This window comes from Podarcis erhardii, assembly GCF_964252035.2.
Source record: "Podarcis erhardii genome assembly, chromosome: 5".
In the NCBI taxonomy this organism is placed as follows: domain Eukaryota; kingdom Metazoa; phylum Chordata; class Lepidosauria; order Squamata; family Lacertidae; genus Podarcis; species Podarcis erhardii.
In genome coordinates, this window is record NC_138509.1 from 61389506 (window position 1) to 61411653 (window position 22148).

The 22148-nt window shown below is 41.8% G+C and overlaps 1 protein-coding gene across 3 annotated transcripts in view; it reads right to left on the reverse strand.

Moving 5' to 3' along the window:
- Positions 1–917: 917 nt before the first annotated feature.
- The window catches only part of GIGYF2 (GRB10 interacting GYF protein 2), a 73643-nt gene continuing 52412 nt past the window's right edge, over positions 918–22148 (reverse strand). For 2 of the 3 annotated variants that reach the window (XM_081864596.1, XM_081864598.1), the window contains 20 exons: positions 21930–22147; positions 21678–21836; positions 21391–21604; positions 20962–21152; positions 18874–19033; positions 16963–17129; positions 15600–15691; positions 13939–14046; positions 13204–13304; positions 12570–12670; positions 12098–12256; positions 10856–11014; positions 10210–10446; positions 8137–8259; positions 6841–7062; positions 6514–6722; positions 5924–6078; positions 5242–5402; positions 3216–3363; positions 918–2620 (listed from right to left, as the gene is read on the reverse strand). In XM_081864596.1, the coding sequence (XP_081720722.1) occupies positions 2553–2620; positions 3216–3363; positions 5242–5402; positions 5924–6078; positions 6514–6722; positions 6841–7062; positions 8137–8259; positions 10210–10446; positions 10856–11014; positions 12098–12256; positions 12570–12670; positions 13204–13304; positions 13939–14046; positions 15600–15691; positions 16963–17129; positions 18874–19033; positions 20962–21152; positions 21391–21604; positions 21678–21836; positions 21930–22147 (3152 nt within the window). In that variant the 3' untranslated portion in view covers positions 918–2552. Of the gene's footprint in view, positions 2621–3215; positions 3364–5241; positions 5403–5923; positions 6079–6513; positions 6723–6840; positions 7063–8136; positions 8260–10209; positions 10447–10855; positions 11015–12097; positions 12257–12569; positions 12671–13203; positions 13305–13938; positions 14047–15599; positions 15692–16962; positions 17130–18873; positions 19034–20961; positions 21153–21390; positions 21605–21670; positions 21837–21929; position 22148 lie in introns of all 3 variants that reach the window. The other variant, XM_081864597.1, reaches the window with a different exon arrangement.

A 22148-nucleotide genomic window follows, 5' to 3' on the forward strand; every position in this document is an offset into this window, starting at 1 on the left:
TTACTAGAATAAATTTGATTTAGCATGAATTTTAAATTCTTCTACAGCCCAAAATTATTCCTATTCAAGTAAACAAAATGTGGCTACTAGAGCAGGGCCTTGTTCTTAGGTATGGTACAAAATAAGCTACACTTCAATGGTTTTCTAAGAAATAGATGACCAAGACAGATGTTCAGTTGTAAACTTATAAATACTGGAGGGGAAGAGAAGAAAAATATACAGGTGAGAAATCTAAAATGTTTTATAGGAAGCCTGACACTTAGGGGTTGATCAATTTCATTTGGTTTGGGTCACTGATCATTTCCTTCACCCCATCATCATATTTCAGTGTAATTATTTTGAAAACACAAAAGAAGCAATGAAAACTATTCTTGGAAAAATGTGAAACAAGCTGCCTATGTCTATATTTAAGAGCCACACAAAATCCCCTCTGTCCCTAAAGGCCAGTGTATTCTCGGCTTGGGTTACAGAACCATTGCTTTGGTTTGCAAAAAAAAATAAAAAATGTTGGGGTTGGTATAGCACTTGCTGTTTTGTTCACAGTGGGCTTATTAATGTTTTTTTTTACATGTTTACAGCTTAAAAAAGAACTAGCCAGGCTTAGTCCTCTTGCATAAACAACACAAGAACATGAATGGGTATGTGTCCGCAGATGAAAGAAGGGAAGAGTGAAGATTTGTCGAACATTTCCAATCTCAACTTAACTGATGTTTATTTTCACCTCTAAAATTATCAAGTAGCAAAACCACCAACATTCCTCCAGGGGTATGAAATAAAGCAGCTGCTGTCCCTCCATGTCCTGTGTACTTGATTGTTACTTGATGGAACAGGCACTGGTAGAGTTCTAGGTCAAGTTTAGCACCGGAAAGGATTGCCAAAGCTGGCTTTGACAAAAGCAAACAATGTGTGCTCAGGTATTAATACAACCAGGTTTTATTTAAGTTCTCTCTTCTTTTTTATTACCCCCATACTAGCAAGAGTTCCGAGGGAATTTAAAGTTCTGTAAACATTAACTACCCCCTTCCCCCCTTTGTAAGTTTACAAAGCAAAGGAGATCAGGAGACCAGATCTGTGACAGCACCTAGCCTCACTGAGCTACCAGATCCAAAAACTATATACAAATCTGCAGCTGTCTCTGTAAGAGTTACTGTACATGTTGGGGGTGGGGGAGAGGGGTAAGAGAGAAGAAAATCAAAAGAAATAAAATCTAAATTAATCTGCTCTGGAGCAACTTCAGTTGTCTTCTTCAGGCGATGATGGCAGACCAAGGTCTTCATACAGCAGCGCAACTTCCGTGGGCACATTGCAGCCCTGTGCAAGTGGGAGCGTGGAGGGTGGGGGTTTAGAACTAAGTGCAATTGCCACTTCAGACTTTTTAACATTCTGGGGTAAGGAATGGAGAAGGTGGATTACATAAATATATAAGCACAATGGATTGGAAGTAATGGGAGAGTGTACTATATAGTAAAAACCAGCACACCTCGCTTTATCCCCCTCCATGTGATATTTATAAAGAGACTCTGCCAATGCTCAGATTCCTTGCCTCATTTATTTCACTTTCAAGACGACAGCTCCCTGTTCCTTGGCGTTAATGCTGCTGCAGAACTTACAAAACTCTGAACCACCATCACGTGTGACCAGATGAAATCTGGCTCGGTTTCAGGTTCCAAAGGTAGTGTCAACTCCCACAAAAAAACCAACTGGTGAAGATACATATGGTAAAGATCCTATGCGTCTCTGAAACGAGACAAATTCACAGCAGAAGGGTCCAAAATAACTGGCCCAATCACTTTGGAGGAAGTATAATTAAAGGAGAAAATCAGCCTGAAGGAAAAGATGTGTGCCTCCTCCCACAATTTGAGTCCCCAATTGTTCAGGAAGGCTGGAGTGTGCTGAAGCATGAACTCCAGCATCTTTGACATCACTACCCAATGAAGACAGACTTGAACTCCTCCAAATTCAATGTGCTGAAGAAGGCCTGGCAGGGATGTGCATTGCCAAACCAATCCAAGCTGAATGCTGCCCACCACCACCATTCCCTGCTGTTGCCAGTTCTACAGTTATGAATGCACTTCCTGGTTCGGAAGGCATCTTTTGCCCTGATGGAGCATGGAAGTCAGTATCTGCGTGGCATTTTGGTTCTGAATTACATCTGTTAACCATGAGCTCTCCACTATGATTGCACCAGTTAAATGTGACGAGAATGACAAGAGAAGAAAAGGAAGCTACCATATGTAGACCTCCAAATGGCTTTACAAATAGCTTGGGAGAAGAAATCACAGCACCGTGATTTGCACTCGGCCTCATACATAAATCTTCTTTCCCACCTATCCAGAAGAGAGAACCAGAGGCTGATAAAAATGAAGGTGGTTGTGCAATCCTGGGCAGAAAAGGGCTTGGTTGAGGCTAGAAATAGCAGCCTGAGATGATTTGATTCTGTGATCCATTTGCAAGGCAAAGATGACTGCTGCAGCAGATAGAAAAGACTCTGTCCAGCAGTGGAGAATGCATGGTTAACAGGACACAGGAAAAGCCAGGCGAGTTGCATATACTCAGTAGTCATCCAAAGTCTCTATTTCTCCCATGTTGAGCCGCTCTGAAGAGGCATTGACAGAGAAACCTGCAAAACAAGACAGACAGATTTCTTAGTGCACAGATGTGTACAGCTTATTCCCAGATCTTACATGTCTTCATAAAGTAATCCATATATATTAAAGACAATATTGAAGGCAGCACCTGCCATCAATCCAGCTATTTTTTCTAGTGCTTTCAGCTCCTGCTTTAAGGATATTTACACAATAAAAGCATGAGTGAGTAATCTTCCCAATAAACCCCCAAGTTATACACAAATATTGAAGAAATTTTCATCTTTTATAAATCTGCTAATCATTTCCTAGCAATTTGAGAAACAAGAGAGAAACGAGCAAAGGGGAGGGCTAGTAATCAAGACTAAAATAGACTGACAGGCACGCACAAAACCTTCAACGCTTACTAGCCTGTCTTCCCCCCACATATCTGAGTGTGAATGGAACCAACTAATGTTGGGGCAAGCAGAGGTAAGAGCTGGAGTGGTGATGTCCAGGCAACACCTAAATCTGGCTACAGCTCCAAGAGGGGAAGAAAGCACCCAGCAGCCATCCCTGATTCTGGAATCTTAGCTTTTATTTTCCCCTTCTGACTCTTGCTCCATTTATTTAATGTACCACAAAACTTGCCTAACAAGCTGGGATCTGCTCGAACCATTTTTTGTTTCTTCTTCTTTTTACCACTCTGCACTGCCTCAAAGTTGGATTGCTGGTTGTTGCTCTGATTAGTCTGAAAGACCGAATGCAGTGAACTGTGGTTCATCCCCCACACAGAATCCTGGAACACAAATAAATAACGTATTACAAGCTGCAATCATGCCTTGTGCACTCAGTAAGAGTAGAAAAATAACAATGATCCACTGTCCCAATCATAGGCAGTAGACCAGTAACATTTCTGTTTAGCACACTTGCTGATATCTCTGTTAATTACCTGAACACACCCTCACTCTCATACCCCTATTCTACGTTACTTACAGAAGATTTTAAGGTCAGCTGCACATACAACACAATAGCTGTCTAATAAGCAAGGGGTGAGAAATCTTCTCTCTATGAAGGGCCTTGTCACAAGCCCCTTGGAGATGTCTTAGAGGGAGTGGTCTGATGGGGAATGGAAAGAGATTGGGAATTTGGTGCAGTCTGACCCTGGGGGTGGACCCAGTGGATTGAGAAGTGGTGATGAGGACCCAGGAGATCCAAGTGGGTTGGCAGGAGAACGCCCCACTTCAGTGCCACTGGACACCCCAATGTAGAGTCTTGGCTGATTGATGAGGGCTCTGGCACCACTGAAGAGTCATCCCTTTCAGGGGCAGTGCAGAGCAACATATTTGATGGTGAATTGGCTCAATCATCTCTGTTTCCATAAACCAAGAACATGGAGACAACTGTGCTGGCACAAACAGACTTCACACGTTCAGCCCACTTGCAGGATTGCTTGCTTGCATGCCCATTCCCAGCCTTGGTACATTGATCACACAAATGAAGGTACCTGTCCTGCTCTTCAGAAGGAGAGTTCAGGGGCATCTCAGTTGTTGGGTCTTAGTTTAAGTCTAACCATGTGTCTAGAACTCTGCTGTGCTTCCTGCCTTTGCAACTTATGTTTGGACACTGTATTGAAGTTTGGAATAAAGCCTTTAATTCCAACAACCGAGTGGAGTTTCAGCATTGCATCTCTCTCTCTCTCTGCCATGCCACCTCACCCCTCACTCCATCCCATCCCATGTTCCCTGCACAGCAGAGTTCCCTGCCCTGTGCTACACTCGTTTACTAGGCAGTAAGTTTAATTGACCATAAGGGGACTTGCTTTCAAATAAATATGCTTAGGACTGCATTGTATATAAACATTAAGGCCAAAATCCTAGGCAAGTAAGCTTGTCTAGGAATGCACTGTCATAGGGATAGAGTTTTTGTCCTGATGATTAGATAGTTGTTGTTTCTGAGGTCGTTGCCTAACATTTTGAAGTGGCTATCCTGGAGCATCTGTCTGCCCTGAGAGACTGAATTTAGGTTTCACTGGAGGGATCCAAAAAGAAGAGCTAATAGCTTCTTAGCAGCCTGTTTTGTCATTCACCCAGTGCCACTTGTTTTTCTCAGGAACACTTGAGGGCAGCTTACCTCAGCCAAACAACATGCCCCCTCCCCCGCAAATTTTTGCCCAGCCTACCATGCCTAGGGAAAATCCTGCCATTTCTGGAGTTTCTCCCAACTCAGTGATCTCTCCCCCCCCCCCGCGCATCCCTTGCTTTGAATCATACTTCCAGCCAGGTACTCAGAATAGCTCCCTTCATCAGAATTCCTGGGATTCTGAAATTCAGGTCAGAACATGGGAGGGACTGGAAGAAGAAATCTATTCATTTAAGTTGCAGTAAGAGAGAAAAGAGCATGTGAGAAAGAGACAACAGTCACAGTGATAGTACACATGGCAATCTTTCAACAGGAGTGCCCACAGCATTTCATGGAAGGGTATTTTGTATTTTAGGATGCATCCAGTCTATGAGCCAGGAGTTCCCTGCCCCAGTTGTAAACCATTCCATAGTCAAGCTTGTCCTCGTTTCAAAACAGATTGGTAAACTCTACATCAACCAGAGAGACAGATGTGTTTTCTCCAGTAATCACAGAAATTTGCTTGCAAATATTCTCCAAAGACAGAAGCACGAACCTGTTGCTGCCGCTGTTGGTTGGCTTTTTGTTTGGCACGGCGCTCAAGAAACTGCTTGGCAAATTCCTTGGCTTCAGGGGTATCTCCAAGGTAGGCTCTGATGTAATCATGGACCTCGTATGGCGATTCTACTTCCTTCAAGAAGGACACAAACGTGGGAACTGCAGCCGGAAAGGAAGACAAATCACGAGATACTTACAAAGCCTATAGGTGCATAAGCAAAAAAAAAAATCCAGAGCTTTTCAATATCATACATTTCCTTACAAACTTTATGTAATACAGTATTATCTTTACCTTCAAGAAAACAGAGAGCCCTTTCTCCTTATTCACTGAGATATGGGATGAATTAATTTCCTCACTAAGACAACAGTCTCTGCTGGATTCCTAATGAGCACTTCCTATTTAATCTAACTTTTTAGCAATGGTGTATGCCTTATGGTACAACTTAACAGGAAATAAAATATTAACTGTAGCATCAGCCCTGATCTGTGTAAAATCAGGACTTTTAAATTCCCAAGAATACTGGGGATACCAAACCTTTTGCAATTTCCCCATCTTCCTTAATGCTTCTAAATACAATTTTGGACAATGTGCAGTAATGCATCACATGATAATGTGCAGCTATGATGCAGTTTCTCAGTGTGTTAGACTGAAACTTTCACACTCCTTTTTCACTGCTTACCATCCAAGTTGTTGGCTGTGTTGAGTGCATGAAGCATTTGTTCACACCATTGAGTGAATCCATCCTGGGCTTTATTAACCCCCTGGAACAGCTTTAACAACTTTTCTTCTTCTTCCACCTTCTTATTCTGCCTGCTTGTAACACCTATAGATTTACTAAGACAGGCAAAAAGGCAGTGTGTGAGGAAGAGACACAGGTTATCAGGAAAAAACATGCAAAGTATACAAGACTAGAAAATTCAAGCAGCTTCACAAACATTTCTGCCTTCTGTCAAAATCACAAATATGAAAGTATACTGAGATGGGAGCTAACAGAAAACAGAAGGAATGGAACCATAAGAGATCCTGGCTGCACTGATACAGCACACTGCAGGGTTTGGTGGAAAGGTTCCATCCACAAGACTCCAGAGGTTTTGGATGACAATTCCCATCTGTCCCAGTCAGCAAGGCCAATGGTCAGGGATGGTGTAGCCAAGACATCTGGAGGGCACAAGGTTGGCAAAGGCTACAGCAGAATGATTTAGAGACCCTGCAACAGGCCTGAGCCTCTACAATGAATTGAAGGGAAGCTCACTGCATCCCAGTTCCTACCTGATGCTAGCATTGCTCTTGTTTTTATTGGTTGCGTTACGAGGTCCAACTTCTTTGACTGCATCGTCCCAGAATCCCATGTTTGAGTTTTTTGTATCGGCATTGCTCCAAATGCTGCTGACAAGGTCTGATGCCCACTGGCTGCTAGGATTCGTGTTTAGAGAGCCCCATACTGAATTGCCAATGCTGGTGTGTAGATTAGAATGTTGCTGGAACAACAGTAATGGAGATACTGTTTATTATCACCAACAGAGGAAAAGCGATACAAATAAAATTGACTTCAACAAGAGTATTATCATTATCATTATTATTATTAGCTGTACTCACTGTAGTGCTGCTGCGGGACCTGCTTTGCTGTTGCTGGTGCTGCTGCTGCTGCTGTTGCTGCTTCTGCATCTGCCTTGCCTCCTCCTGCTGTATCTCCAAGAGGGATTTTGTAGTACCGGCAGGTTTGGCAACATTTCCCCAGCCAGACAGTTTTTGTTGCTGTTGCTGCTGTTGCTGTTGCTGCTGGAGGGCTTTCATTAGTTCACGCTGCTGACGCCTTTGCTGGAAAACAGTCAATGCAGGACATCCCAGTTCTTAAATTTATACTTGATTATCTTCTACTATTTTCCACACATTTTCCTCAAAGCTGGATAAATCTGAATAGGTACATGCTTCACTGAGGGTACTGAAATTTGCCTCAGACACACTGATCAAAGTCTCTGGTCTTGGAAAGTGCACTTGGACACAAATACTTTCATATTCTGCTTGTTTTCCAGTCAAGCAAACATTACTCATAGAACAAATTACTTTTCTACCCAGCCCCTCATTTTAAAATTCCTAACTAAAACTAGATGGGCAATGAATCTAATTTTAGGCTTTACATTTAAAGTAGAATTAGCATTTATATTAACTACGATTCTATGTCTTTAACGTTGTATCATTAAACCAGGCAAATCTGCAAAAAAAAAAGGGGGGAAGGCTAGCTTATGAAAATCTCTGCTCTTTCAGTCTTGGTAATCTAAGACTATGATAATATTTGGGCAATTATAACTTGGGTTTATTAAAATGAGACATGTGGAAGCTTTTTGCCTGCTTATGCTCTCCTTCTTCTCCCTTTGTAGCACACAGCAGTTATACTCAGAAAATATTCAATTAAGCACAATTTCTACTTCATCACTGGGAAATCACAGTTACCAGGTTCAAAACCAACTAGGATTTTAACAATGCTTTGAAGTTGGCTTCAGAGCCTGCCTTGTTCTAAAACTGGTAACTGTAGTTTCGCAGCTCAGATGATACAGGAAACTATGCTTAATTGGCAACTTCAAGGTTTAACTGCTGTGTTCCATGAAGGGAGGTGAGAATGAGCTGTGTAAAGCCTCCTAGGTATCTTGGGTTAAGCTTATTAAGTGTTTCGAAATTGTCACAGTGACTCCTAGAAGTGACAAGCCACAACTGCACACAAATGAGCAAGCCATAGGCTGTCTAAAGGCAGAAAGTAGTGGGAGGTCACCAGATGAATATGTCTTTCACAATGGGTGAAAGAATATGTCTTTCATAACGGTGTAATGGCAAGCAAATTTGATTATTCTATTTCAGCATCAACCTAAAGCCTCTTTTCCAAACTATGAATTTTACCTCTTCTCGAAGCTGCCGCTCTCTCTCTTCTTCAAGCTTCTGGATTTCTGCTAATGATAACGTCGTTTGGGACTGACATGCCCTAGAATTTGATTGCTGACCCCATGTTGAAGAAGAAGGGAGCTGGGAGGAAAGACATACAAGAAACAGCACTTAAATTTTCTTAATGGAAAGAGTGAATACATCAGGATATATGCTGAATCAGCCACTCAAAAACATGCAAACAGTTTTTATTGTCTGCCACAAAAGCTGCTAATATACCACAATCTTTATTTTGTCTCCTTGTACTGTAGAACTGCAACCTTTTCCTGCCAGGTGTGTACCCAACCTCCAATTAATCTTTATAGTACCAACAATAGTCATAATTTCTACAGCAATATAATAGTAAGATTCAAGCACCTGACTGTGCTGTGAATGAAATGGGAATTATTCAAAGGAAAGGAAATGAAGCAAAGAAAACAGCTGAGGGAAGAAGGCAGTAGTAGCATGGAGAAACAATAAAAAATGCATTTTAAAAAGTCTGATGCAGAGACCCATGCGATTCAACACCAACAGCTTCAGCCTCCATTTTTATACGGCTCATCCTCCCGGGACCTGTGTACATGGTACTGACTTCATTTTATCTTCACACCTACCTGGTGAAACAGATTAGACTGGCCCAAGTTTATCCAGTGAGTTTCATGACAGTGTGATGATTTGAATCCAGGTTTCTCTACTCCCAGTTTTATGCTCTAAATCAGGAGCGGAGAACCTTTTTACCCAATGAACCAGAACATTATTTTCCCCACCCCTGCTGGTCAACTCTGGCAGCGGGACAAGGGGCACCCACCTTTAAATCATCTGGTGCCATTATGATGTCAAGTCACTGATAGCTGAGTTGTCTTCAATTCAGTGGACAACCAGCAACACTCCTGCTAATGGTCTCAGTGAATGAGCTGAGAGATAAAAGTTCAGGCAGTTGCTAAGGTACCCCAGACCTAAGTTGTTTGGGGCTTGTAAAATAACAAAAGGACCTTAAACCTGGCTCAGTAGTAGATGGGCAGCTAATGCAGATGTTTTAACAATGGTGTCACAAGTTGTGGGCTATTTGCCCGCACCAACAGTCTGGCCACTGCATTCTATACCAGCTGAAGCTTCTGGAGCATGACCAAGGGCAGTCCCACATAGAGAGCATTGCCGTACAGTTGTACCTTGGGTTACATACGCTTCAGGTTACATACGCTTCAGGTTACATACGCTTCAGGTTACAGACCCCGTTAACCCAGAAATAGGTTAAGAACTTTGCTTCAGGATGAGAACAGAAATCGTGCTCCGGCGGCGCAGCAGCAGCAGCAGGAGGCTCCATTAGCTAAAGTGGTGCTTCAGGTTAAGAAAAGTTTCAGGTTAAAAACGGACCTCCGGAACAAATTAAGTTCTTAACCTGAGGTACAACTATAATCCAGCCTCAGGAATGCAACATGGACTACAGTAGTCAGGCTATCCTTGGTGAAGGATAGTTCCAGGTAGCACTCTGGAAGGGTTTAGCTTAAAAATGAGGCATTACTCAGGATATGTGCACCTATATACATTTTTGGTAGGGTGGCAAGTTGCATTGTATAATGCATTGAGATGCATTGTACTTTCTCAGATCTATAGGTATGGACAGAAATGCACACCCTGAGCAGGGCGAGGGGCAGGAATTATGATATGTGTCAAGGAAATCTTAATTTTTCTGTAAATTAGAGAGATTTGCATATCTATGCTACTTTCATGTTTTAGTTATTATTTGTTATTAATTTCAACAACTTAAATATCACTTAGCACTGTAATTTCTAAGCAGTGTACAATGAGATACAATGAGCAGTAAAGAGATAACCTGGACAAACTGGGATGTCACTGATTGAAGTTAGAGCTGCCCATCTCCTGCTTCTGGTGCCCAATTCCAAGAGCGTTAAAAGGGAGGTTCTGGCAATGGTCATGTAAATTTTAGCACAGCTAACAGAGAGCTTCTCTGCTGGCTTGGGCTGTGAGCTTAACTTGTGAGAGTGGGTTTATGGCAATGAGAAAAAGAGTAACATTATGAAGAATCAGTACCTTCATCTGTGCAAGTTGCTGCTGCTGCTGCTGCTGCTGCAATCGGCGCAAAGCCTCCTGCTGCTGCTGCCTCTGCCTCATAATTTCTTTCTGGCGTTGGAGTTCCAGCTCTTTACGTTTTCGTTCTTCCTCTTCATGCCTCTGTCGGGCTGCTTCTTCTTCCATGCGCAGCCGGTTTTCTTCTAGCTGACGCTTTGCCTCTGCTTCTTCACGTGCCCATTTAGCAGCCTCCTCTTCCTTCCCAGAACAGAAAAAATATGCAGAGTCTCTAAAGTGGACTAACCTAGATTAAAATGCTTCCTTTTTGTTTGTTTCAAGATACATAGGATTGCAAAGAATCCTTTGCTTCTAAGAATGCAACCTGTGCTAGAATACAACAATTTGATAAAATATAGCTTTAGAAAATGCCCCAGAGCAGCCATGAAAACTCCTTGTGTGACTTTGTTTCAGAATTCCAAAACTTTAAGACCATTTTGAATTGGTGGAGTCTTAAACAAAATGAAAGGTCCCTCTGCATTGTTTGATCTAATAACGGCTCATTCACTTATGCATTATCACTTGATGTAGTCAACAAGTGAGCATACATGTGCGAACCAGCCTCTGATTCTTGCAGGTCTTAATTGCAAAATATTTCCCTTCTTTTCACCTGTTTACGAAGCAACTCTTCTCGCTGTAGTCTTTCTTCCTCTTCTCTTCTCCTCTCTTCCAGTCTTCTAAGTGCTTCTTCTTGCTGTTGCCGTTCTTCCTCTTCCCGCTGCCGTCTTAGTGCAATTTCTTGTTCCCTCTGCTGCCTTAGGGCTTCTTCCTGCACACAGAAATAAAAAGAATGAAATTAGCTAAAAGTGTGGATGTGCATTTAAATTCCTATTTATGTTATGCTGGATAGTAAGGTTCCCCTGACCTGGCTGCTCTGATTCTGACCTGAAGCCAGAGGTCTTTTAAATGAAACGACAGCAGTTGGGAATGCGTAGGGACAGGGGCTGACTTCACTTTGGGGGCGCAAGTCAGCAGTGGGCAGGGTCATCCTCTTTTCTCTCTCTTTCTTTCTGCTCTCCAAATTAATACCCAACCCAGAGATTACCCAAAATCAAATTTCCCCCTTCCTGAAATTATCACCCAGGTCCTCCCCAAATTAACATCCCACCCCAAGAATACTTCTGCCTTCCTGGAAGGCAAGACTGAGATTGCTGGTGATGTGTGTGCTTGCTCTGGAGGCTGTTAAGCCTAGAGCAGACACATGCTTGGTTGCTAAAGATAAACAGACAGAGTCCTTAAACAGTCCTTTCCCAGGTGTCTCCCCCAATTCACAAAAGTGTTCTAATACAAAAATACAATCTGCCTCCTGTTGTTGTAGGCAACTTAGAAGTAATAGGGTCCCTTCAGGGGAAAAACAGGGTTTTGATAAGCCTTGCCCTTGGCAGTAGCCAGGGGATGGTGCTGAAGAACGCAGAACCATGGAGTTGCTGCAATGGCAAGAGGCCCCTTTAACTGCTCTCTTCCTGGGGTGTAAGGCTTGGGGGGGGGATCATGTCCTGCATTGCAGGGGTTAGACTAGATGACCCTTGGGTCCCTTCCAACTCTGCGCTTCTATGAGGAAGAGCTCCTGGAACATAACATAGACCATACTCCCCCCACCTGTCCTAAATAAAATTCTTATTTATTTATGTATTTTCTTTATTATGGGCAATTTCTGCACATCCTTCAAATAAATCCCCATGGTGGCGTCCAAAATATAAACATGTATGATTGAGCTGAAAAACTGAACACACTTTGGACTTAAAAGATGGAAGGAACAGGAAACAAACTTATCCAACTTCCTTCACAGGAAATGAGAAAATGTGTTCTCTTAAAGATACTGAAATAGTAATTTATGTATTTGAGATGTCACCTGCTTTCTGCGTGCCAGCTCCTCCTCTTCTCTTCTTTTTCTTTCTTCTTCTTGTCTCCTGATCAGCTCTTCCTGTTGCCTCCGTAGCTCCTCCTGTCTTTTCCGCTCTTCTTCTTCTCTTTTGGCCCTCAGTTCTGCTTCTCTCCTCTCCTGCTCTAGCTGAATTAAGGAAGTAACAGTAGAAGTAAAGACCTCTTCAACTAGCACATTATTCCTGCTAGTTATAATCACTCTCATCAGCGTCCTCTTCTACAGCTACCAGTTTGATTGGTCTTCCCTAAACTGTGTCCTTGTTGTTGTTTTTTAAAAAGCCCAATTAAGAATTAGTAAGTTGTGTCCCAATTACACTAAATCAGTACAGTATAAGGCAATTACACTAAATCAGTATAAGGAATGTCACAGTAACTCAGAAAATAAATGAAATGAAATGAAATGAAAAGCTGCAACTGGAATGGTTTCTACTGTTTCTTACCTTAGCAGTTTTGGCTTTTTCAAGCTGCTGCAACTGTTCTAGAGCTGGTCCCTGAGCTGTAGTGTCGATTGGGAGATCCCAGACACTGCTTCCTTCCCAGACTGCAAAAAGAGGGGAAATGTAGGCTATTAAGGCTAGCCAAGAAACTAGCAATTCTGTGCACCCAGGCAAATTCACTGGTAATTAAAAAATATCACATGCACTATATGTTTTGATCGTTAAGACGGTTAAATGACCTCTTTTGTGTACCTTTGGTTTTCCCTTTTTTAGGAAGTAGAGAGGGAGGAAGCCTTCTAAGGATGTGTAGCTAGGCATAAATTAAGGAGGTAGAAATGAGGCTGCTGACAGAAAGTATGAGGATGAAGAGACCACCACTGAGGGCCTCTAAGATACAGCTTTTGTCTTTTATCTGCTTTATACTTGTATCTGTACCTCTCAAAACAGCAGCATCCCAAATCATGGTTTGTGGGCTTTGATCCAGGAGCCGACCATAGTTTTCTCAAGATGTAGTTTCAGATCCTGGTTTGGCAATTATTCACAAACCATGGTTTGTAAGCGACATTCATTTGGATGTCATTTCAGGGCAGTTTGTTTTGTGTCTGAATGTAGTCAATATCAAAACACTGTTTCTTACCTGTAGCTTGTGGGGCTGCTGACTGAAGCTCCCAAATTGAGCCAGTGTCTGGCACTGACACAGACCTCGTTACAGGAGTCACCATGTTCTGCTCAGCTTTCCTGGAATATAAAGAGGAAGATTCAACATGCTACATCAAAAAGCTAGTTATACTTAGAGGTCACAGGGGTGTTTTCTTTTTATTTTAAAATACAATGCTTCTCTTTTTTCTCCCTCTTCTTCAGAACCAGTATTAAAGTGATATTAGGGCATAACTTCCTGACAATTCCAACATTGCTGAGCAAAATCCCGAACTCTTGAGATGCACAAAACTGTTCTTTAATACTGAGCAGAATTTGAATGAAAATTTTTGCTCTGGTAAATTAACAGGCTTCAATGAAAACAAATATGAGATGATGACAAATACAACCAACATAAATGGACAAAGTGACAACAGATCTATTTCACAGTCTTAGTGACACTGACTTGAAGCAATTTTGAACAGGCATAAACAGAGTGCTATATATTCAACAACCACTATCATGAGTAGACTCTATATATACATTATATTCAGTGTTATATTACATGCCCTTTTGATAATGTGAAGTATGAACATGACAGTTATGTGCATGCCAACATTTCCAAAGACATGTTCTCAGGAAACCATTCATGGTAGGTGGCCTGAAGTTTACTTTCAAAGTACTGGATTTACTACTGCATAATGTGTGAAAATGGCCCTGAAACTTGCATTCTTACCTCATTTTAAGTGCCTGGAACTGTTGCAAAAGGAGAGCCAGCTGCTGCTGCTGCTGTGATGAGAGAGCTGCTTTTTGCTGCTGTGCCATTACCTGGGCATACTGTTGTCTGGAAAAGAGAATGGGGAAAAGTTCACGCTACTTAGTTACAGAATGACTATAACAACCCAGAAAAGAAAAGAGCTGCTAGTTCATACCACAACTGACATTCAAACACATCAGTACAAACCAGAACCCACCCACCAAAAATAAGAAAGTGCCATTTGAAGTGGCTATTCAAAACAGTGACACACAACATTTACCTAAATTATAGATTGGATCTAACTATCCCTTTGTCATATAGGATTCCCCCTTTCCATGGAAGGTTTTCACTGAATGGAGGATCACGATGGTGGGAAAGGAGTTTACTGGAGCCAACTCTCTCTACCCCACAAGCCCTCCAGGGGACACATGGGAATGGAGGGGGAAGGGGAAATAAGTGAATGTCACTTCCTTCCTTCCACTGGCAGGAGCATCCCATGAGCAAGTCTGCTCATGAAAAACTCCTGCCAGCAGAAAGTAACTCAGGTTCCAAGCCTTTTATTTAAGCACTAGGCTGGCAACCTTAAGCAACCAGGAGTTGCAGGCAGGCTGGAGGAAGAGGAATAAAGTGCTCCATCCCTTCTCTGTGCTCAGAATAGAAACCAAATAGGCTATTGACAGAAGAACATCAAAATGGAAGCCCTCTACCCTGGATATTGTGGACCACAACTCCCACCAGTCCAGCCAGCATGGCCAATGGCCAGGGATGATGAGAGTGGTAATCCAGCACCAGGTTGGCTAGCCCTGACCTACAAAAAAACAGGACCCTATATTCTCAACTCCTAGCCCACATACTTGCAGTACACATACTGCTGTCCACAGAACCAGAAAGTAATGACTGATGTATGGTAACTGTGACAAAGAGCAACTTGAATCAAGAGCTGCCACCATTTGTCAAAGCTCGTCTTTGTCATAGCCACCACTTTCCCACTGTTCCTCACACTTTCTTGCCCATTCCCTGTCCTGACCATCACGGGCAGCATGTGCCCTATACTAGCAGGATGGTGCAAGACAAACCAAGCTATCTAGGAGAAATTTTGTGAGCCTACCTACTCCTCTTCCTTGTCACCCAGAGGGAGACTCTAGGTAAGCAGACTGACTGCTGGAGATAAGGAGCCGCAACAATAAGTGAGCTGGCAGAATTGCCGCTGAGTAGTTTAAGTTGTCTCATAATGGGTCCTCCTTCTGCTAGGTGATAGGGGCATATGCCATCAGCAGGGACAGAGGACTTTGGATGGAGTGGGTGGTGGTAGCAGTGGCTGTTGTTGTTCCTCCTCCACTGACCACTCAGGGGGAGGTATGTGGCTGGGCAGTGAGAAGAAGTAAGAGCTGCCATGTACAGGGATGTCTTGCTGTCCACTTAGTATGAAAAATTGGACTACCCTGCTCTAGATCATTTAAACAAAGCAAAATGGCCATTGACAAATATTTATATAGACCAGGGGATGCTAACCTGTGGTGCTCCAGATGCTGTTCCAACTCCCATCAACCCCAGTCAGCATGTGCAATGATCAGGGATGAAGGGAATTATAGTCCAACATCTGGAGGGCCAAAGGTTAGCCACCACTGATGTAAACTTACTGTAACAAAAATTGCTGGTACTGGAGGTGCTGCATTTGGTACATGGCTGTGAATTCCTGTTGTCTAGTCAGTCGTTCCTGGTCCAACTCTCCCTGTGGTTGTAAACAAATTGATAGCTGAACTTGTATCAAATCTTAGGATGCATGAGCATATGTACAACTCTGATTACAGTGACCTACAACATTATGATTACGAAATACCTTTTATATTAAAAGTTGTTAAATGGAACAACATTTTTACAGATTGCTGTGTTTAGTAAAAAAGTATAAAGGATTGTGTGAAGTGGAAAATAAAGGGGTGTATATAGTTAAACTGTGTCTAGGGACCATTCCTTGGCAAAGGAAACTGGAGCAAATATCCCCAGTGCATAAGATACATGCTCCTCTACCCCGAGGAAGGCCCTATGCTTTCCTACTTCACCTCTCCCAGATATGAAGAAAGAGGGAGAAGCTGTGTGCCACATGCTAAATCAAGCCACAGAGGCAGAAGCAAGGCAGGCTTGTTAGTGTGTGTGCTCCAGTCCTTTGGGGTTCCTTTTACTGTCTCACAGCAGAGTTACCCAGAAAGTCTTCCTGTGTCTTCACAGCGGCAGCAGTCCAGCTCTCTATCGGTGAATGCCCGTGAAGGAATAAACACCTCACCCATTCAGTTCTTCTTCAAATATTTATTTATATTACAAGTTGCATAACTTTATATCACTACTGGTCTACATAAAATAAAACAGAACAATATACAGAGATTTCAATTCTCTCTGCTCCCTGCAGCAATCCAGCTAGAGAGACAGGTTCAGGGACTCTTATAGACAAAGGCAGACACTGAATCTCTCTTCCCCCAGACATGCCTAGATAAAGACACCTGTTGCTGGGGAGAATTCTCGCTGCTAAGCAGAATTGGTTCAAGGACAAATCTGATTCAAAGATCGTTTCAGGTTTACCTTTGGACTACACCAACAAGTCAGGAGGACCACAACTAGTAACATGCTTGAAAAAAGGAGTAAGGGTCAGGGACCTCAGTAGGAGCTACCTTTTACTGATTGTGGCTTAATTTCCTTCTGCAATTTGCTATGCATAGAAAGCAGTTCAGCCAGATCCAACTGAAGCAGCATTCAAAGGCTTTTAGGTAAGTGAACCAGTAGCAATGAGGGCTTTTGCTATTTCACTGCTAGGTACAGTAAGCACTTTTCCCTTCCTGTATGGAAAGCCCATTGTATTGCGGCTCAGAGTATATGTTCAACATACAGACAGTCTCTCTAAAGGTCATTGCTGCTCTGTGCCTGGTAGCACAAAAGCACACAAAACCCTAAAACTGGCATCTCTTAACTTTCTAATTTAATGTTAACTGTTTTACACATTGTCATATTTACCAAATGCAGAGGTGGTGCTGGACCGGGAGTGAAAGGAACCCTGCCCCACATTTTCATGATGTCTCCAAGTGGCTGGAAGCTCTCATCACATGCTCTTTTCACCAACAGTGACATTGTGAAATACCCGGCCTGGAACCACTCTGTCATCTCTTGGTTACTGAATGGACCTGCAAAATCATCAAGGGATGAAATCCATGAAGACAAGAGTGAAACCTCTACTGAGTGCTGCACCCAACAGTCACAGCCCATATAGAGCCTGGTATCTGGGGGACTGCTCTATGTATGTGCCATATGTGTCTTCATCTTACTTACAGAGCTAGACATTTTCTGATGCCACCCTAAGTACATAGGCAGTGTATTGTAATTTCCCTTAATATTCCAGTGAAATAAAATAAACATAATACCAGACTAGTTTATATCTTAAGAGGAATTCCAATTTACATACCAAGCAAATACTTTCATAAAATTAAATCTTTGTTTAGAAAATGCCTTTGGGGCTCTTCAGTTACAAGAATATCTATGCAAAAAATGGAAATACCAATAAAAGGAGGAGTTGGGATCCCTGACTTAGAATTTTATCACCAAGCATATTTACTGTCAGGTATACAATTCTGGAGACCCATAACTAAAAACAACTGTCCAAATTGGGCTTCTTTGGAATTCATATGTAGCACTTTTAGAAAGATGGGTAGCACTTGGGTCTAAATACATTAATACTCAAGATGCTATTGAAACAATAAGATTAGTTCGAATGATATGGCACCACATGTCCAGAAAATATAAATTTGACCTTTTCTTCCACAACAAATGACTTTGTGGGGAAACCTGTCTTTAAAAATTGGGAAAGAAATAGTTGTATGGAAGAGGTGGATGAATTTGGGTATATTAACGTTCGAACAGCTGATAAACGAAGAGGATGAATTTTATACATATTCTGTCTTAAGAGACAAATACAGATTACCTACAAATGCTCAGTGGCAATATCTCCAGATAAAAAACTTGGTAACCACCATCTACGGACCAGCAGCTTTTACAGCCAGAGAGACCCCAGAGATATTGAAGCAAGTGATTAATTCTTACACAACAAAAAACCCGGCCATCAACATATATAAATATATGTCACTAGCAAACCAATTTGATATGCAGGTACTGAGGGAGAAATGGAAAAAAGAATTAGAGATCTCAACTTCGACCCCAGAGTGGGAATCTGTGTTAAGTGCTATAACAAGGGTGTCTCTGGACCTTAAACTGAGGCTCAAAAAACAAAAAATAATATTTAGAATATACTGGACCCCATTACGTTTGTTTAAAAAAGGGCTATCTAAGGTATCTAACTGTTGGAGATGCAACAGGGATAATGCTTCTCTAAAACATGTTTTTTCATTGTCCTATACTGAAAGATTTTTGACAGAAGGTAACTGAACTATATGGAACAATCTTACATTTACAGAGCAAAATATCCCTTTGAATTATATACCCAGCACACAGAACCTTACAAAGGGACAATATGAGTGGATTCTCCATGCCCTTACCACAGCAAAAAGACTAAGACTGATGAATGAGAAAAATAGAAATGCGGCTCCCTTCTATGATTGGATGGAAGACTTATACAAACTCGCAACATATGAACAACTTGCATATAAACGCAGACTTGCCATGGACAGATTCAATGATATTTGGAATCCATTCTTACAAACACTGTAATAGGTTAATATCTGATGGAGTGCAATAACAACTTTGTAAAGTATACAGTATCCATGGATTTCCCTCCCTCCCCCCCTTTACTTTGCCTTCTACATGGGTGGTGTTTCTTTTTCTTTTATTTATGTCTCACCCTTTTTAGTGCACATTTAACTAAAAAACAACATTCCAGTGAAATAAAAATAAAAAGCGGTAAGGATGAAAGCTTACCCTGAATTTCTCCCTGTGGATCTTTGTAGAACCACTTTTGCATGGCCTCATGGAGTAATGGTACTGAAGTACCCTTTACTCTCTGCTCCTGAAGTTTGGCTGCTAGCCTTTCATCATCCAGGGCACTGTCCTGCAAATATGCCACCATTTTTTCTGCTTGCTGCAGCAAGAGGAGGGGAGAACACATTAAGAACGACTGAGGTTACTACTGCCAGGTTACACACCGTCAGTGGAATAAGGTGAAATTCAGCAGAAAGCCTTATGAATAATACCATCATGGTTGGTGGACTCAGACACAAAGGAATGAAAAAGTAAGTTTAAATAATTATGCAAAAAGATAATAAAGCTTGGCAGAACTGCTTGCCGGGAAGCAAGTCTTATTATCTGGTAAGCAGCAAGGATGGTCAGCTTCCAGAAACAGCTGAGGATATTTTCATTCCAACAGACTTTCCCAGATTGATAAATGAGTCTTTATCACAAGTGTCTGCTTGTTGGGTTTTTAGTCTTGTTTGAAATGTCTCTGTTGCTTTTGTGTTTAACTGCTTTTCATTATTTTACGTGTAAATCACCTTGAGATGGTGGTTAATAGATTAATTGTAATAATTGTAATGATGATGTCTGTATACATCGTGGTTGGAATTTTACAAGAAATTATTGGTCTTTAGAAATTCAAGTTTCTTGCAACATGTTTAAGCAACATTCAAACTACTGGAAAACGAAGAATTGTTTCTGGAGTCATTTTCAGAATCTATGTTCAGAGTCTTTTTCAGTCTGCATTTTCACTCATTTTTTATTTGCCATTTTTACACTGAGGGGCTCCTATATAAAATCAGCAGACAGGGAAGGGCTCTGAAGATGATCATCTGTACATATCAATGCCTTACCCTTAAAACATATGTGACTGACATGCAAAAGGATTGGCCCTCTGTTCATGTGTATTTTGAAGGGGGGAATACAGTGTGTGTATATTTTGTACTTGAGTATCAGCAGCATGAGGTGACTCTCATATTCTCTACTGCGTACACGCATTCTGTCACAATGCTCATGAATGAAGTCAGGTGATTATCTATTTATATTAATGTCAGAGTGTGTGTGTCCATTTTTCAACTTGATTCACTTAGTACTCACAAAGTTAACCTACTGGAGTTGCATACCACACAAATATACAAGATAGATTCAACTTAATTTTAGAAAACAGGAATTCCCCTTCTTTAATTAACAAAAATATTAATTTTCCATTTTTGTTTGAGAAGGAGATAGCAGGAACATACAGGGTGAAGCTGTTTTAATGGAAATTAAGTTGATTATCTGAAGTACAGTGGTGCCTCGCAAGACGAAAAGAATCCGTTCCGCGATTCTCTTCGTCTAGCGGTTTTTTCGTCTTGCGAAGCAAGCCCATTGACGGCTTTGCGGATTAGCGCTATTAGCAGCTTAGCGGCTTTTAGCGGCTTATCGGATCAGCTGATAAGCGGCTTAGCGGCTTAGAAAAGGGGGGGGGAGGAAAAAAACCCCGCAGGAACTCGCAAGACATTTTCGTCTTGCGAAGCAAGCCCATAGGGAAATTCGTTTTGCGAAGCACCTCCAAAATGGAAAACCCTTTCATCTAGCGGGTTTTCCATCTTGCGAGGCGTTCGTCTTGCGGGGCACCACTGTATTGTCAAACTGCAAAATATGTGTTATTTTTGCCCATTAATACATCAATATAATTTTGCCCATTTTCATGATCAGTTGCAGGAAAACATTGTAAAAGCAATTAGTTGTGAGTCCTGCCCAAAACTAGTTTTCATCTGCAGTTGCCAACTGTTGGTCTATGTGAGGGGTGTGCTAGTCTATAGTTGACTAGGTACATTAGCTCTAGGTTGCATCTTGAACTCCTGTCTCCACCTTGGGTGCATAAGCACTGCTGACTTGTAAAGGCTATTGCTATGATATTCTCAGCAACCGGTCTAAATCCCAAAGCTTTCACCCACAATCACCTGAATCAGGTAGCTGCATTTACAAGGTAAGTTTACAAAATAATGTTTTCTTTCAGCCTTTGAAGCACAACAACAAAAAACAAACAAACCAGAATTCACAAAGATGCTCTACCTGTTCTAAATGTTTGAGGCCCTCTTCGTCATCAGGGTCAGCAGGAATATTACCCATCCCTGGAGCAGCTGTGACTGATGTCTGAACAGGCCTTAAGGCAGGAATTGGATTTGACTCTGGAGGAGGAAGATGAACAAGGGAAGCTGCATCTGGAGAAATCTGTGGTAAAGGCTGGACAGCAGAAATTGGATCTGGGGGTGGGGAAGAATGGACATTAAATTCCTTTAAAGGCCCTTCTTTCTATCAGAACTGTTATTATGTGATAAAATGTATAATCAGACAATAAGCAAGATGGCATGCTTTCAACAATGCTTAAACAATGTATGAATGATCAGTTCATCCTTTCCACCTTGCTTTGTCACTACAGTCTTTTATTTATTTATTTGCATACTTTACATATACATTATGCCAAACCTGAAATATGATTACCTTCTCTGTTGGGCACTTTGGCTGATGGGATATCCTCCATTTGGTTTTCTTTATCTTCTCTTTTTTCTATTACTTCTGGAACACATTCTTCCCTTCTTTCAAGCAAGCTTGTAGGTAATGGCTCCTGTGACTGGGATTTTGGTGGAGTACCTGACCTGGTGGATGGTGAAGATTCTTTGACTGTTTCTTCTGTAACTTCTGAAATGATTGGTAACTTTATTTAACTGAGCTGGAAGGCGGAAGCAAAATTTAAAGGATAGACTTGAGAAATCCTTCTTACCTGCTACTGCTGTATGCTCCGTCTTAACACTTTCCCTTCCATGTGTCTTATCTACTTCTTTGGCTTCTTCATTGTGACTTCCTTCTGAATCAGACCTGTCTTCCCCTTCCTCTACAGGACGGAAATCCATTTCCTGTTCCTCAGGAATTGGTTCCTTTTGAACCTTCTAAGGAAAACACACATGCAAACAACAAACTTTATACTACTGGTTATAAATAATACCATTAATATTATGACAAGTTCACAGAAAGTTTCTCACTTTTAAGGAGAGGAATGCCCCAGATGAGTCAAAAGTCCCCATTTCTTCTTCTGCATCTTCTAAGCACCATTCAGGAAGGCTATCCCTATCATCATCCATACTGCCACTGCCACATCGCACTCTTCGATAACCCCGCTCATCATCCCGGTCTCGGAAGTCAAATTCAAACCTTCGCCGTCGCTCCATCTGTTCTCTCCAGCCTGCAGAACGAGGGCCGTC